The sequence below is a fragment of the Phaethon aethereus genome, assembly GCF_964289735.1.
Source record: "Phaethon aethereus genome assembly, chromosome: 29".
Lineage (NCBI taxonomy): Eukaryota > Metazoa > Chordata > Aves > Phaethontiformes > Phaethontidae > Phaethon > Phaethon aethereus.
This window is the reverse complement of record NC_138605.1, coordinates 2,113,800-2,130,325: the sequence shown is the minus strand read 5'-3', so window position 1 is coordinate 2,130,325 and position 16,526 is coordinate 2,113,800. Positions and strand designations below refer to the sequence as shown.

General features: G+C 66.6%; 1 protein-coding gene across 1 annotated transcript; it reads left to right on the top strand.

Annotated features, from left to right (window-relative positions):
- Positions 1 to 493: 493 nt before the first annotated feature.
- On the top strand, positions 494 to 14,965 carry RAPGEF3 (Rap guanine nucleotide exchange factor 3; the record flags this gene model as incomplete). Its single annotated transcript, XM_082011890.1, has 27 exons — positions 494 to 781; positions 5,898 to 5,951; positions 6,298 to 6,404; positions 6,579 to 6,700; positions 6,805 to 6,979; positions 7,220 to 7,304; positions 7,571 to 7,631; positions 7,843 to 7,919; positions 8,034 to 8,180; positions 8,349 to 8,458; positions 8,722 to 8,810; positions 9,405 to 9,483; positions 9,738 to 9,888; positions 9,986 to 10,068; positions 10,455 to 10,494; positions 10,631 to 10,712; positions 10,787 to 10,933; positions 11,044 to 11,141; positions 11,349 to 11,474; positions 11,560 to 11,741; positions 11,826 to 11,916; positions 12,319 to 12,369; positions 12,518 to 12,605; positions 12,754 to 12,818; positions 13,070 to 13,124; positions 13,216 to 13,287; positions 14,372 to 14,965. 27 exons carry the CDS (start codon positions 494 to 496, stop codon positions 14,488 to 14,490), a joined length of 2,844 nt encoding a protein of 947 aa, XP_081868016.1. The 3' UTR covers positions 14,491 to 14,965.
- Positions 14,966 to 16,526: the final 1,561 nt, after the last annotated feature.

Genomic DNA, 16,526 nt, shown 5'->3' with positions numbered 1-16,526 from the left:
GTCGTGTTGGGGTGCTCAGGGGAAGGGCAGGGGCTCCTGGAGACACCCCCGTCCCCGGGGTCGTGTTGGGGTGCTCAGGGGAAGGGCAGGGGCTCCTGGAGACACCCCGATGCCCAGGGGCTGGGGTCCAGGGGGACACGCAGGGCTCAGGCTGGGGGGAGGGGCCCGCGGATGGGGGTCCGGGCTGCTCCCCCCCGATGGCCCGGACGGGGGGGGAGAGTCCCCCAGAAGAACAGGGGGGGCCCGGCGTCGAGGGCAGGGGGGTCGGACGGGGGGCGCCCGGGGAGGGGCTGCGGGCGGGGAGCGCCGTGCCCCGGCCCCGCTCCCGGTCCCGGCCCGCCCGGGGGCGGGGCGCGCCCAGCCCGGCGCGGCGGCGGCGGCGCCGAGCCCGGCCCGGCCCGGCCCGTCCCGCCCGAGCGGAGCCGCGTCCGCCGGAGCAGCACCGGGCTGCGGCCGCGATGGCTTCGCCCCGCCGCGCCGCCGCCGCCGCCGCATGAAGGTGCGCGGGGCCGGGGCGGCGGGAGCGGCCGGGGAGGCGGCGCGGCGGGGCCCGGGAGCGCCGGTAGCCCGGAGCCGGCAGGGCGCACGGCGAGCCGGGCTGGAGCCGGGGACCGGTGCTGCTCGCCCCCCCGCCCCGCCGCCGCCCCCCGGCGGGCCCGGGGCTGACGGTCCCCGGCTCTCGGTGCTCCTCAAGAAGATGCACTTGTTCCGGAGCTCCAGCTACGAGATCCGGCTGGAGGGCGAGGGGGGCAGCCTGCCCCGCATCCAGGGCATCCGCTGGGTGAGTGCGGGCTGGGCGGGATGGGGACGGCCCGCCCGGGGGACCCCGCCGCCACCGGGAGCCCGGGGGCACGCACCGCCAGCCGGGGAGCCCCCTTCGCCGCCGGCTTTCCCCGATGCCCCTCTCGGCATCCCCTCCTTGCGCCGGGGGTCCGCGCTCGGCTGACGGCGGCATTTCGGGGGACGGGGTTTGGTGGATCCACTGTAAGAGCCAAGCGGGATCCCCCGGGCTTATCGCTGCCTCCAGCCCCGCTCGCTGAGCGCGGCTTGGCAGGGCAGCTCAGCCCTTCCCTGCCTTCCCAGCCGGCCTGGCAGCGGGCTCTGATCCGTGACCCGCGCCCCGCTCCCGCTCCTGCGTGCTGGCTGCGAGGCCGGGCGTGCAGGGAGCGAGGCCGGGCGTGCAGGGAGCGTATTTCTGCAGCCGCCTGCCCTAACCCCTTCTCCAGGCGGAGCTGGCAGCCAGGCATGAAATGAGCCCGATGCTATTGTGCTCCGGCGCGCGGCGGCCGGGCAGCACACCCCAACCCCGAGCGTGTGAACAGGAAAGACCTTCCCCGCGGCCCTGCAGCACACGGGTTCAAAACGTTCCCTCCCCGCCAGGTCGGGCCCTTTCTACAGGAGAAACCTATCTCTTGGCAGCGGGACGATGCTCAACATCACGTCCTCCGTCCCTGGGTCCGTGCTGTCCCCCGACCAGGTGCTGCTGGTCTCTTGGGGGTCCCTGGGGTGCAAAAGGCACCTGATCCCTGCTGTTGGGCTCCCCTCTGTCCCCTTGGAGCTGGGAGGTGACCCTGGAGCCTGTTCACCTGCCCCAGCTGAGCTTTGTGACCTTCCCCTTCCCACACTGCTTGATCCGAGACAAACTTTTTTTAGGAAAAAAGTGAAATTACTTTAAGGGTACAACTCCCCTTTCAGCACTTCTATGCAGCGTGCAAGCCCCTTCACAAATAAGAAACCCTTACTCTCTTTTTCCCTTCTTCCTGATTTTTTTCTCCCCAGAACTTTTAGGAACTTTAATTTTGGGAGGTTTTTTTGAGTGGCAAAAAGCCAGGGAGGTCAGGAACGCAGCAGGCTGGAGCGTTACTGTGCCAAACTGCCAGACTAGGATAAATCTGACAAAATCTGGCAGTGTGGTGGCATGTGCAGTGTGGCAGGAATGTCCCCTCCCCAGGTGGCTCCCCTGCACGCGGGGACAACCACCGGCCGTGTGAAGGGAGCGGATCTGATCTTTGCAGGGAAAGGGAGTGTTTTCCCCACTTTTTGCAGGTGCTCCCAGTGCACCCATAACTCAGGGCAGGTATGGGAGAGGTGAATGGCAAGGGAACTGTCTGGCTGTGCCTTGGAACAGCAATATTGTCCCTTGTCCCCATCGCTGCAAGCCTACGGCTGCTGGAAACTCCTCCTCGCGTGGTGGCTCCGTCTCATCCCTCGCGGGGACCTGTTTGCCTGATCCCGGTGCCAGCAAATCCCTTCCAGCTCCGCTGACTGCCGCGAGGCTCCAGCCCAGGCTCCCATTCCCCGGCATCAGCGGGACATCGCAGCCCAGTGTCCCCAAGCAGCTCCGTCCTTCACCCTTCCCAGACTACAAGTGCCATCATGCCGGCTCTCACCGCGTCCCTGGAGAGGACGGAGGGGACAGAGCGGGTCCCCCGAGGCCCCCTCCCCGACGAGACTCCCGCGGGGACGGCAAGCCCCTGGCTGGCTGCCGTGCCTTTGAGGCTGCGGATGGGCGAGGACTTTCTCCTGAGCCGTAAAGCCTGAAATAACTCCTGTTGTTTTCCTCGGGATCCCAAACAAAAGCAGAGCGCGAGCACAGAACGGTGGCTGCTGGCCTTGGCCAGCCGCCCGCCGCTGCCGGATTTCTGGAGACAGGCAGGATCTCGGCACCCGCGTGTCCCGTAAGCAGGAAGATGGGAAGAGGCAACTCCTTAGGAAGCTGTTTGGAGACGGCAGCCGTGATGCTGCGACAACTAGGCAGGGGGTGAGGGTGGGGAGGGCATCCTGTGGGTCCGGACCTGGGGGCTGGGGGGCACACGGATGCTTCGGGAAGGGGTTTTGGGGGCCAGATGTGGGATTTTGCATGTGGTTCAGAGCTGGTCTGGCAACGAGAAAACCCCAGGAGTGGGAAATCGCTCCAAGCACTCGTCCTTGGGGAGGGTTTTTCTCGGTCTCCTTCGGTGTCCTTGTGAGCGCGGCATGGAGCACGGACCATGGCGTGTCCTGGCTCCCTGCCTCAAGGACAGACCTCACTTACGGGGTGACAGCAAGGGCTGTTTGGGGACCGGAGCGGCTTTCGCTTGCACCCGAGGGGTGCCATCGACCTCCGGGTCCCACGGGAGGTAGCTCCACGCTCTGGCCGCAGCCCGGCTCCTATTTGCAAACATTTGCTCTGCAATTGCCGGCGCGTTTCCTGTACCACGGGGCGGTCACGAGGCTCAGGAAAGTTTGCAGAATGAGTAAGTCGCAGTGTCCCAGCCTCAGTGGCAGCGTGGCCGGGTCGGGAGCGTCCCCGGGGACCTGCTGCGTTCGCGGAGCCGCTTATTTTCCGTCCGCTCCCCAAATCTCTCCTAAGCCAGTTGCAAATTGCTGGGGGCAGGTTGGTGCTTGAGCCATCCGGGCTGTCCGGAGGAGGGTGGGGAAGCCCTGGGGGTATGGAAAGGGTTGGAGGAAATGAGGGAGCAGCCGGAGCCAGGCAGGGTTTGGGACAGGCAAGCAGGCAGTGCAGAGCACCCGTCTGAGCACCCATTGCGTGTCCACCTCCATCACCCTCCTGCCTGGGCCAGGAGGTGCCAAGGCTCTTTGCTTTCCCCTGAGCTCCTGGTAGGTGGTTTTGTCCCTGAATTCATTTGCAAAGAAGGCTTCTGCACCTAATTACTCCCGCCCTTGGCTTCCTTAATTGAGGCTTTCATCTGGACCTTCCCCTCTTGCTGGGGTTGCTCAAACCTTCCCAAGCAGCCCCGAGCCAGCAGATCGAAGAGGATCTGGCCCAGACGATGCCGTGTTTCGAGTGCCCACCACCTCCACCGCCAGCCCGGAGTGCTGCAGACCCTTCCAGCCAGAAATAAACGGGGGGGGACACACACCACAAAACCTTCCCCTCAAGTTGACCCCCGAGCAGGTGAAGACACCCCGAGGAAGGTTGTTAATGCTCCAAGTGCATCAGCTGCCTCGGCCGGGGCAGCGCGTGGAGAACGGGTCCGACGGGCGTTCTCAGCTTCCCCCAGCCCGTGCTTTACGCAGCGCACGCAGCCGAGATGAAAGGTTGTTTATTCGGGGCCGGGGCCACGCGGGAGCCGGGAGCGCTCATCCCTCTGGGCAGCACCTGGATGGGAGCTCGGCCGCCTTTGCACCGGGATTAGGGCTGCAGCTGGGGCCGGCAATGGCTCATCCCTTCGTCGCTCCGCTTTTCCCCAGAGCACGCCCTCCCCGAGGGGAAAACCGGGGAGAAAAATAAGCGTAAGGATTAAACAGCACCTACTGATGGGAGATATCCTTGGCTGAGTGGTCGTGAAGACGCTGAGGGCTCAAGCGTGGCCCGGCAGGGGTTGGCACCGCTCCCGGCGGAGCTGAACCCGGTCCCGGGTTGTGCCACGGCGGTCGGCAGCCACAGGGACCCACTGAGGGGCCACGGCTCAGACCGGAGACGGTCCCCAGCTATTCCCGACAGATCGCTCCAGCAGGGACTCCTGAGCTGTTTTAGGATCCCTGAGCTATTTCAGGGTCGGTAAATGGCATCGACATTAAAGAGGAACCGGCTTAGAACACGGCACTGGAACAACTCATCAGCTGCGGATTTAAGTTAAACAGAGCAAAAAACTCGGTGGGTGACGGGGGTTTTCCATCCCCAAAGGGTGCATTTTTCTCCTTTAGGCTAAGGGAGCACTGAATTGCCGGTGAACCGGGTGTGCTGTGGATCAGTGCTCTCTTCCTACTGACACCCACCCCACTATTTGTATTTTTTCTCAGCTGTCGAGGCCCGGCTTCACGTTTTTAGTCACGTTTTAGTCACGTTTTAGGGGTCCTGCATGAGCTCAGAGCCTCTGACCACAAGCAAGGGAAATTTGGGCTTGTTTTCTTCTAATTTGCCTTATTTTAGGCATGTCTGTGTTGAATTTTATGTGCTGCTGTTTCCCCATACCCAGCTTGGTGACTTTCTGTCTTGCTGGTCTGCCATTTCCAGGGTCTCCCCTAAAATCCTTTGGAAAAACAGCTTCATATTCAGCAGCTCCCTGGCCCCAAGGGAGGCACGAGGTTGCACGTCACCCGTGGCAGTTCGGCTCTTTTGCTGCCGAGCTCCTCTCGGCACACAGAGCCGCCGCGTCCCGGTAGTTCGTTGCAGCTGACTTTTCCGGATTCGTCGCATTTATTTCTGGCCGTGCTATGATTTGAGACCCGTCCCTCAACACGTTGCCTGCAGGGAAGGGTTCGAGCACGCACTCCTCATGGGTCTCTGCTACCCTCCTCCTCTGCAAGAGCTCTTGCTCCCCATCATCTGCCGTGGGACAGGCTGGCCATCGGTCCATCCTTGGTGTCCTCTGCAAGCTGATCCGCCGGCTCCCCAAAGCTTTCTTGGGCTGTTCCCGTAACCCGCCGGAGTTTGGGAACTTTTCTGCGCTCCTTGTTTGGACCCCGCTTCAAAGCTGGAGGAAAACCCTGGGGCTTTGGACACCTCTCCCTCCCCCGGGTCTCTGCCAGCTTCCCCAGGTCTTTCTGAAGTCCTTCTCCTCTGGTGGCAAGCTCCATGTCCCCAAATACGGTGCCTTTGATCCCCGTTTGCAAAGACTTTACTATTAACTTCCTTCTTTTATCTCCCAGCTCCCTCATTTGAATGCACTTCCCTTTCTGAAGTTAAACATAACCGCGGGGGGTTTCTGGGGGTTAAGTCCCCGGTCCACGCGTCTGTTTTCAGCAAGGACGGGGCAGAATAAAGGCTTTGCCTTGGCTTTAAGAGGCGGGTGCTGGTGAGCATGCAGGGTGCTTGCCTCCTCGCCTGGTGCAGAGCGGATGAGGCTGAACTGTGCCCTGGGGGAGGCAGGAGCTCCCCTGGGGTGTGCAGGGTGCAGAGGGGCATGGCAGAGCCCCCCCGGCCACCAACCCCCTTCTTTTTGGTTTTCCAGACCCCGCTTTTGGACACTGAATCCACCCTGGACTATGGACACAGCCTTACCCAGGTGGGTGGGCTGGGAACACCAACACCACCCACAAGGACATGAGTTTGGGGAGGTGGGAGATGGAGAAATGAGTGTTGAAGGCTGTGAGGGGTGGGGGGCCGGAGCGTGCCCACGCCGCGGGGTCCTGGGCTCGCCTCTGGGCTGGTCGCTCCCTTGGGCTCATCCGTTCCCGGGATGACGGAGATCCCAGGGTGCTGGGGCGGGTGTGCGGGGGTATCGCACCTTGGCAGGGTGTTAGGGGCACGGCGGACCGCGCGAGGTGTCAGCTCGGTCCGGGTCCGTGCCTTGCCACATGTGCCCTCCCCACTTGCCCTGCAAGCTGTAAAATCCCCTTTCCACCCCGCAGGCATCCTCGGAGAGGATCTGGCGAGCCGGGAAGCTCCTCTTCATCCACCTCACCACCACCCGCCCTGGTCTCATCCGGGACCACAAGCATCACCTGCGGCACCACAGGTGGGGCGGCCGGCACCGCTGCCACGCCGGGGCGCACCGCGGGCCGCCGAGGACCCCGGCGGCCCTCCGAGGACGCCAAGACTTCTCCTGCCCACCCCCGGCAGGGGCTCAGCTGGGGTGCTGGGCGCCGCAGCCCCGTCTCGGGGACGATTCTCACGCCCTCTCCCCTTGCAGGCAATGCTGCTCCGGGAAGGAGCTGGTGGACTGGCTCCTGAGCGCCGGGCTCGCCGTCCAGACGCGCAGCCAGGCCGTTGGCATCTGCCAGGTGCTGGTGGACGGAGGCGTCCTGACACACGGTGAGGGCGGGCAGCGTCTCGCCAGGCGCGACTGGGTGCACTGGGGGCCGCTGGGGTCTCCCGTGGGTGCGCAGCCGAGCTCACGTGCGCTTTCCCTCCCGCAGTGAAGCAGGAGTGGCATTTCCAGGACAAGGACACCCAGTTTTACCGCTTTGCCGAGCTGGAGCTGAGCCCCGAGCCCGGCGCCGCGCTCCGGGATGCGGAGGAGCTGCTGGAGGCACTGGCCTTCCTGGCCCAGCTGGGTCCCGACGCGCTGCTCGCCATGGCCCTGCGCAAGCCGTGAGTGGACGGGGGCTCCCCGGGGGCCGGGGACTCGTGGGGCTCGTTTCGACCCTGCTCCGCGGGAGTCTGGAGGGGCTGCTGTGGAGGGGCGACCCGAGCAGCTCCTGCACGCTGTCGGGCTGGGGGGAGAAAGAGGCTGCCTGGCCAGCGGCTTGTGCCCGGAGAGGGGTGTCTGCGGCCCGGGACGCGGTGGGGAGGGGGGTGCAGGCGGCCGCTCAGCCCCCTCTCCCCTCCCAGGCCTGCCCAGCGCACGGAGGACGAGCTGGAGCTCATATTTGAGGAGCTCCTGCACATCAAAGCCGTGGCTCATCTCTCCAACTCGGTGAGAGCGGCTGCGCCCCGCTCCCCCCGTGGCGTGTGTGCGTGTGTCCCCAGACTGCTCCTGGTCCCCAAATCCTCCTGCATCCCATCGCTTCCCACCTGAGCACCCTCTCCTGGCTCTCCCTGAGCACCCCTGGGCCCCTTCCCGCCCTGTCCCCCGCGCCCACGCGTGTCCCCTCCTCGCTCAGCTCCAGGCTGGGGTGACCCCAAGGGCAGGGGTGACCCCAAGGGCAGGGGTGACCCTAACGGCAGGGGCCTCTGCCGCAGGTGAAGCGGGAGCTGGCGTCCGTGCTGATGTTTGAGTCGCACCAGCGAGCAGGCACCGTGCGTGAGTATGGCGTGCCCCGGGAAGGGGTCTGCAGCCTGGGGTGGGTGGCTGGAGCTGTCCTCGTCCGTCTGGCTGCGCCCGCTGTCTCTTGGTGGACCAGGGGTGGAGGGGACCGGAGCGCTCGCCGCGTTCGCCTGGGCTGGGGGGGCCGAAGAGGGGTGCTCGGGGGCTCCCCCCCTTTGACTGCCGCACGCTGCCTTTTCCCCCGCAGTGTTCAGCCAAGGCGATAAAGGCACGTCGTGGTACATCGTCTGGAAGGGCTCGGTGAACGTGGTCACCCATGGCAAGGTAGGCGCGTTCCTGCGGCGGCAGGTCTCTCCAGACACCCCACATCACTGGCCCCGAGTGGGGACGAGGGCTCCCACCCCGTCCCTCACCCTCTGTGCCCACCCCTCCGCCCAGGGCTTGGTGGCCACCCTGCACGAGGGGGACGACTTCGGGCAGCTGGCGCTGGTGAACGACGCGCCCCGCGCCGCCACCATCATCCTGCGGGAGGACAACTGCCACTTCCTGCGCGTGGACAAGCAGGACTTCAACCACATCCTCAAGGTGGGCAGGGGGCCGGCGGGGCGCCGGGCGCGCGGCGGGGCGCGCCGAGCCCCCTCCGTGGTGTTTGCAGGGGAGGACGCTTCTCTGCGTTGCCAGTGTGGGGTTTTGGGGTGCAGCCTGCCAGCCTGAGGGGTCCGAGCGGAGCTGACGGCTGGTTTCTCTCCCTAGGACGTGGAGGCCAACACCGTGCGCCTGAAGGAGCACGGGAAGGTGGTGCTCGTCCTGCAGAAGGACCTGCAGGGTGGCAGCAACCAGCCAGCCACGGCACGGAGCAGCAGGTGACAGCAGACTGTCCTTGTCCCTCCTTGCAGCCACGCCGGCAGCGCTGCCAGCCGATGCTGCCGGTCCCGCTGCCGAGGCTGCCGCTCTCTGGCTTCCCTCGGGGGAGTTTGCTGGAAGGACCGTGCCCCCCGAGGGGGAACAGGGGTGCCAAGCTGTGCTGACCGGCTGTGCCGAGTGGCCCGGTGGCCCGGCGCGGTGGCCCTGCCCACATCTGGGGTGCTGCGTCCTTCCCTGATGTGCCCGGTGCTCTGCCCACCAGGTACTTGGTGATGGCCGGGACGCCGGAGAAGATCCTCGAGCATCTGCTGGAGTTCATGAGGCTCGACGCCACACTCTACGACCCCGTGGGTAGGTGGGGGGGTCTCCCCTCTGCTCCGGGGACCACGTCCCAGAGCCACCCCGAGATGGGCAGGTGGCTGGGGACAGGATGCCGGCAGGGTACCAGCACCGAGCGGGGCTGCCTTATTCCCGGTGTTCAACCCCAAAAGCTGCTCCTCTCACCCTAAAATCCCCCACTGGGGCCGGGAGAGGGAGGCAGCTCCGGGGCCGGGAGCGTCTCCTCTCCCGCATCCCTCCGCCTCCCTCTGCCTTCAGAGAGGAGCAAAACCAGGCGAGACGGGAACCAGGAGGTGTCCCCAGCGGGTAAAAAATCAGAGCTGCCGAGCTGGCGTCACCAGCGGCTGCCTTGGAGTCAACTGGCCGCGAGGGCTGCGCTTTTGGTGCAACCCTTTAATTTTCTGTCATCCCCCAAAGCCCGCAACCTTGCCAGCCCTTTCCGTGGCGTTTAGGAGCAAAACGTGATCTGGGGAGACCCACAGGCCAACCCCCTGCGGGGCACGGGTGACCCTTTCCTGGCCAGCTCCAGCGCCTGGCCGCGACCGGCGTGTCCCCAACCTGCTGGACGCCGTGAAGGGCCAGCGGTGGTGGCCTGGTCTCTTGCAGACACCCTGCTGGGGGATTTCCTGCTGACCTACACCGTGTTCATGCCGACCTCGCAGCTCTGCAGAGCTCTGCTGCACCAGTATCCTTCTGCGGCTGGAGTCGGGGGGCACCGGGCTCCATCCTGCGCCGCGCACCCCCTGACAGGGATCGGCATGCTCAGCTTGGTCCCTGTCACCCACCGGGACCTCAGGGGCCGGCCAGGGGAGCCCCAAATCCCCCAGGCCCTTGGGGGATGGCACATCCCCATCTCCCATCCTGTCCTCCCGCGTTCACGCGTACGGGGGTCCCTGCCTGCTCCCCGCCGCCTGTGCTGGTGCCCTTGACTGGTCCCAGTTTCCGCGCGGAGCCGCTGGAGGGCTCGGAGCAGGAGAAGACCACCTACTCCCTGCTGAAGCGCCGGAAGATCCTGCGGCTGGTGAGCCAGTGGGTGCTGCTCTACGGGCGGCTGCTGCAGGGCGACCGCAGCACCACGGCTCTGCTGCAGGTACCGGGAGCGGGGGTCTGCCCCCGGGGGGGTCTGCCCCCGGGGGGGTCTGCCTGTGACCACCCCATGCTGACCACCGGGCACCCTCCTTCCGCAGAACCTTGCGGACCTGGCGAGCCGGGACCCTCGCCTGGGCGGGCTGGTCCAGGAGCCAGCACAGGACCGCCGGCGGCCGCGAGCGTGAGTGCCCCAGGGAGGGAGGGAGGCAGCGACGTCCCCATCCGCACCACAGCCGGGCTCTGTCCCCAGTGCCACCGCTGATGCCCACGTCCCCGGGTCCTGCAGCCCTCCTGTGCGCTTTTCGTGGGGCCGAGCTTTCAGCCGGCAAAGCAGCGATTGCCACGACTGGGGCGATTGCTGGCAGCTCTCGGGCCACCTCGTCCCCAGCGAGGGGGTTTCCCAGCCGCAGGGAGGGTGTCGAACACTGCCAGGACTCCCCGGCGCCCGGTGGGGCGGGGATGCTTGGGGGGCTTGGTGGTGGCCTGGATCCTGGGGGCCGCAGGACCCGCTTCGGTCTCCAGCACGAGCTGTGGGGCTCTAAGACCACCCTTACCCTCTCTCCGCAGGCTGGAGAACGGAGACGGCAGTGCTTCTCCCCAGCCCAAGGTAGGGGCGGCCCTGGGGGGTGCCAGGGAGGGGAGGGGCATGGAGAGCTGGGTCACCCCTGCCCTCTGGGGACCCCCAGCAGGAGGGGTGGCCGCTGCGGAGGCATCCTCCCCGCTCTCCCCAACCTCAGCCGCAGGCTCGGAGCTCGGCGAACTGGCTCGCAAGCCAGGAGGAGGCGATTTTGAACAGCAGCTGTGCCTTAAGAGCCCAGGACAAAGGTACAGCCAGCGTGGCAGGGACTGTCCCCTCCCCGGCGGCTGGGACGCTCAAGCCCTTTCCCCGCGCCCCACAGTGCCCTACGAGATCTACAGACCGGACCACTCGTGCCTGATCACGGTGCTGCCCGTCAACGCCTCGGTGCGGGACGTCCTGCGCTCCCTCGCCCCCCGGCTCGGCCGGGATGGGGAGCACATCCTGGTGAAGGTGAATTCGGCTGGAGGTGAGCTGGCTCTCCCGGGGATGCCACTGTGCCGTGGTGGCAGTTGCCCCCTGCCCAGCCAGGATCTGGCCCCTTCTCCATCCCGGCGCTGACCGACCTCTCTCCCGCAGATAAAGTGGGGCTGCAGCTGGACGCCGTGGGGGTGTTCACGGCGCTGGGGCTCAACGAGAGGCTCTTCGCCGTGAGCGTGGAGGAGCTGGGCAGCCTGGTGAGCACGGGGCTGGGGGGTCCCGGGGGTGCGCAGCACCAGGCTGGGCCCCCGAGCGGGGTTCGGGGCTGCTGTGCCCCCATAGCAGCTGAGGGTTGGGGGTGTCCATCCCTCCCTGCGCCTCTCCCCCAGGGAAGGGGCTGGTGTTGCCTTCCCTGCTGCGGTGGCTAACAGCAGGAGGGGTCAGGCGTCTTCTCCTGTGCACAGACCCCCCACCCTGAGCAGCTGGGCCCCCAGGTCGGCTCCTCAGAGACCCTGGACCTCATCAGCTCCAAGGACCTGGCCAGCCACCTCACCGACTACGACTGGAACCTCTTCAAGAGCATCCACCAGGTAGGGCCAGTGCCCGGACTGCAGCAGGAGACACCCCTGGGGTGGCCTTTGGGACACCCCTCAGCTGCCGCGTTGGGCTTTGCAGGTGGAAATGATCCACTACATCATCGGGCCGCAGAAGTTTCACGACGTGACCACGGCCAACCTGGAGCGGGTCATGCGGCGCTTCAACGAGCTGCAGTACTGGGTGGCCACGGAGCTGTGCCTCTGCCCCGAGGTGGGCCGGCGAGCCCAGCTCCTCCGCAAGTTCATCAAACTGGCCGCACAGTGAGTGCCTCGGCGCCCGCGTCCCGGTCCTGCCAGGACGGAGCCGGTGGTGGGCTCCCCGCCTGACTCTGTCCTCGCCCGCAGCCTCAAGGAGCAGAAGAACCTGAATTCCTTCTTCGCAGTGATGTTTGGTGTGAGCAACACGGCCGTCAGCCGCCTGGCCAAGACCTGGGAGGTAACCAGCCGCCATCCCTGCGGGGACCCCCGAGGTCTGCAGGGGCGGATCTGGGTCCCCTGGCTTGGGCAAGGGTGGCCCAGGTGCTGGGGTCCAGGCAGACCCTGCACCCATAACCCCTGAGCAAGGGAGCTGCTAAGGGCAGGGAGCGCATTTCCCACCGGGCAGGGGGCCGGGGTCGGCCCCTGGGTCCGGTTAGACCCAGCTGGGGGCCAAAACCCCCCGTGCCAGGGTGGCGATGGGCTCGGCACCGATTGCTCGTGAGCACCCGGAGCAGGCGGTGGTGCAGAGCCCACGGAGCTGCCATGGGGCGCGTGGAGAGCAGGGGGTGCCGGGGGAGCTGGGGGTCTCTGGGGGTGGGAGAGCTGGCGTCCCAGCACCGGTGACCCTCTCTCTGCGCAGCGGCTGCCCCACAAGATCCGGAAGCTGCACTCGGCGCTGGAGCGGATGCTGGTGAGCGCAGCCCCTTCCTGCCCCATATGCCCCTTCCCGGCAGGGTTTGCCTCTGCTTCCCAAAAGGGACAAGGTCACAGGGGTGCCGTGGAGGTGCCGCCCCCCCTTTCTCCCCGGCACCCCTGCTGAGCTCCCGCTTCGTCCCCAGGACCCGTCGTGGAACCACAGGGTCTATCGCCTGGCCGTCGCCAAGCTGAGCCCCCCCATCATCCCCTTCGTGCCCCTCCTCCTCAAAGGTGGGTACCTCGGCTTGGGAGCTGCGGGGCCTTTGCTGGGGGTGCAGGTGGGAATGGGTTGGGCTGGGGGGGCGGGGACCCCCTTGGACGCATCTGGCCCTCCCCAGGGACCAGGAAGCCAACTCTGATCCCGAAATGCCCCCCACAGACATGACGTTCATCCACGAGGGCAATCGCACGCTGGCCGAGAACCTCATCAACTTCGAGAAGATGGTGAGTGGGGCGGGTCGGCTCCCCGTGGACCCCCCCACCGTGGGGGACCTACTGTCCCCCCGTCCCCCGGGCTGCAGGTCCAGAGCATCGCCGTGGCGCTGGCGCAGCCCCCCAGCAGCCAGGGCCCCTGGCCGCCCGCTCGCGGGGGGCACGGGGCGGCCGCTGCTGACGCCGGAGGGGACCGCGTCTCGCCAGCCGGGGAGCAAAGTGGGGCCGGGTGACAGCAAGTGACCTTTGTGCCTTGCCCACAGCACATGATGGCAAAGACCGTGCGTGTCCTGCAGCGCTGCCGGGGCCAAGCTCATGGTGAGTGCCCCCGGGTGGGGGCAAGGACGGGGCCGGGGACCAGCGCTCCTTTGGGGCCGGAGCTGAGCTCCTGCTCTCTCTCCACACCCAGCTCCGCTCTCTCCGCTGCGAAACCGGTCCCCACACCGGCCGGAGGACCCCAAAGCCGTCAGGATCTCCACGTGTACGTCTGGGGCTCACCCATCCACACCCCGGCCCTGCGCTGGGGGACCCCCGCCCCTCAGGGCCAGCCTAGGGGAGCGTGCACCCACCACCCTTGGGGAGGGGGGTCCCGCAGGCACATCCTGAGGGCATCAGCCTGGCTACAGCGGGTGAAAGCTGGTCCGGATGCTGCTGGTGCCTCGGGGTACCCGGCGCTGGAGGCTGAGCTCCCTCTCCTGAGTCACGCAAGCCCACGCTGCTGGCTGGAGGCACCAGTCAGCAGTTCCTCATGCTGAAGAGGGTCGCAGGGTGCTGCCAGCATGGCTGAAGCTCTCGAGCTGTTCAGCAGCGGGCTGGGCCATCGCTTTGCCCCATGGAGCAAGTCTGTCCCCACTTGATCCTGCTCCTTCGGCTCCTGTGGGTTCCTGGAGGCGATGGAGGGGACCCGTGAGCTGAGAGAGATAATGGAGGGGACCCGTGAGCTGAGGGAGAGGCAATGGAGGGGACCCGTGAGCCCAGGGAGAGGCGATGGAGGGGACCCGTGAGCCCAGGGAGAGGCGATGGAGGGGATCCGTGAGCCCAGGGAGGGGCGATGGAGGAGACCCGTGAGCCCAGGGAGAGGCGATGGAGGGGATCCGTGAGCCCAGGGAGGGGCGATGGAGGAGACCCGTGAGCCCAGGGAGAGGCGATGGAGGGGATCCGTGAGCCCAGGGAGGGGCGATGGAGGAGACCCGTGAGCCCAGGGAGAGGCGATGGAGGGGATCCGTGAGCCCAGGGAGGGGCGATGGAGGAGACCCGTGAGCTGAGGGAGAGGTGATGGAGGGGACCTGGGAGCTGGGAGAGGGGTGATGGAGGGGATTTCAATGAGCTGAGCAAGAGGCAGTAGAGGGGGATCGATAAGACAAGCTGGAGGGGATGGAGGGGATCAACGAGCCAAGCCAGCAGCAGTGGAAGCGGATCAGCGAGTCAGGTGAGAGGCAGTGAAGGGGGATCCACGAGATGAGCCAGCGGCGATGGAGAGGGTCGGCAAGCTGAGCCGGAGGCGGTGGAGGGGCGAGCTCGGCCGCGGGCGGGAGCCCAGCCCTGATCGCGGCTCTCCCCGGCAGGCTCGGAGCAGTCCCTGAGCGTGCGGAGCCCCGTCTCCACCTGGGCGTACCTGCAGCACCTGAAAGCCATCGACAGCCAGAAGGAGCTGCTGCGGCTCTCCCACGACCTGGAGTCCTGACGGGGCCGGAGGGGGCCCAGAGCAGGGATGCGGCAGCCTGTCTGCCCGCGGTGGGACAGTCCCACGGCTCCGCTCCCGGCGGCACCGGGCTGCACCGGAGCCTGCCGAGAGCAGCCTCTGCTTGGCCGTGCCGCCGGCTGCGGGCACCGGGTCCGGCGCCGCCAGGCAGCCGGGAGCCCACGTGGGCTGCGGGCGGGCCAGGGCCACGGACAGCGGAGTGAGCAATAGAGGTATTTTTGTACACAAGGCTGCGCTCCCCTTTCTTCTCCATGCAGCACCCTGGGCTCACCCCCTGCACCGGCCGGGGGGGAAGGAGCCCCGGCAGCCCCCGGTGCTGCCCGCCCTGGAGGCGCCGGGCTGAAGATGCCCCTTCCTCCTCGGGGAGGCTCGAGCCAGAACAGCCCCGTGAGCAGGGAACAGCAGGTCGGGGTGCAGACACCCAGGCTGAGCTCCGGGTCTGGCTCGTGCTGCTGTGCTGCCCCGGGGGTGCTGGGCGCAGACCCAGAGGGGACCTGCCCTTCCCTCTCTGTGTCCCGTGGGAGGTGCTGGCTGCGTCCCCGTTCCCAGCCTCTGCGAGCTGCACGACCCCAGCAGCCACAGGGAAAGTATCTTGATCCTCCCCAGGACTGTTGGGGCTTAAACCAGCCCGTGCTGCCAAACCTGGGGCTAATGGCAGCCTTGTCCGTGCCTCAGTTTCCCCACACGGACGGGGGTAGGAGTAGCCGTGTACAGCCGTGGCGCGGGACAGCATCCGTCGTGGGAGGAAGCTGTGGCCTCGTGATGGAGACGGGGCTCTGCTCTGGCTGTCCCAGCCCATGACCAGTTGGGACTGGGCCGTTCGGGGGAGATGTCTTCGCAGGAGGCAGAGCTGACGCACCCCAGGGGTGGGGACCCCCATCCCTCCCCCCAGAGCACCTCTGTGTGCGCATGGGGCGGTTTTAGCGGTGACCTTCCCGGTGCTCTCAGCAGGCCTGGGTGAAGCTGCAGGGTTCAGGGCAGATTGCAGCCCCCCAAAGCTCCCACCTTTGCGGGGGGGGGGGACTCGCAGCCCCTGGCAGGTCTGTGCCCCAGCCGGGGCCCCGCAGAGTCACGCACGGAGCCGCAAGCCGAAGCCCCCCAGCCTTGCCCCAAGTTCCGCTGGGCTACCGGGGACCAGAGCACTGCTGCCTTAATTGCTCTTTTCCGTCTCACCGTGCCCATGAGCGGCTTGCCGAAAATCTGAGTCCCCTAAATAATGTTGACACCCGGCATCTCCCAGGTTTCTAACTCCGGCCCCGTGCGTGGTGCCCGCAGCGTGCGTGTCCCGGCAAGCCGGGGCAAAGCGGAGAGGCGAGGGCGAGTCCTTGGCATCTTAGCCTGAACCGGGCAGCACAGACCTCCCGCGGTCACCTTTCCCAGGATGTTTGCCCTGAAGGGCCAAAGGAGCCTGGAAATGAAAGAGCTCGCGGGTGGGGAAGGAAGGGTTAAACCAGAGCTGCGTGTTTCCCGGCTGTTTCTGTTACGGTCGCTCGGCGGGGTCGATGGAGGGGTCCCGGGGCTTTCCCTTCCTCAGCTGCAGGCGGGATGCTGGCCAGGTCGGCTGCCTTGGCTGGGGAAATCTCCACTCGGGTGGAAAAGTTGCTCCTTGCCTGGTTCCCCCGGTGCGGGCTGTGAAGAGCATCCCGCCGCGCCCTCGCCGCCGTCCGCCAGCCTCCACGACCCACAAGCCTGCGCCCGCCACAAGCTGCGTTTTCCCTGGGAGCACGAGCGCGACGGTCCAGCCCCACCAGCGATTCCCGCGGGGCTGCAGAAGCCCCGTGATGTCCTGAGGGTGAGGGAAAACCCGGAGAAATATTCTGGAAAAGGGCAATGAGTTTAAGGGCATGCGGGGAGGAGGGTGGCGGGAGGGGACGGGGATGAAGCTGCTCGTAGCAAACACAGGACCGTGCAAAAATAAAGAGGTGGGGTGCCCGCCGCCTCGAGCAAGATCAGGGCAAAGCCGGGCTCTAGACGAGGGTGTAAAGCGAGGGACGAGAGCTAACGGCGTTGCTGGGCGC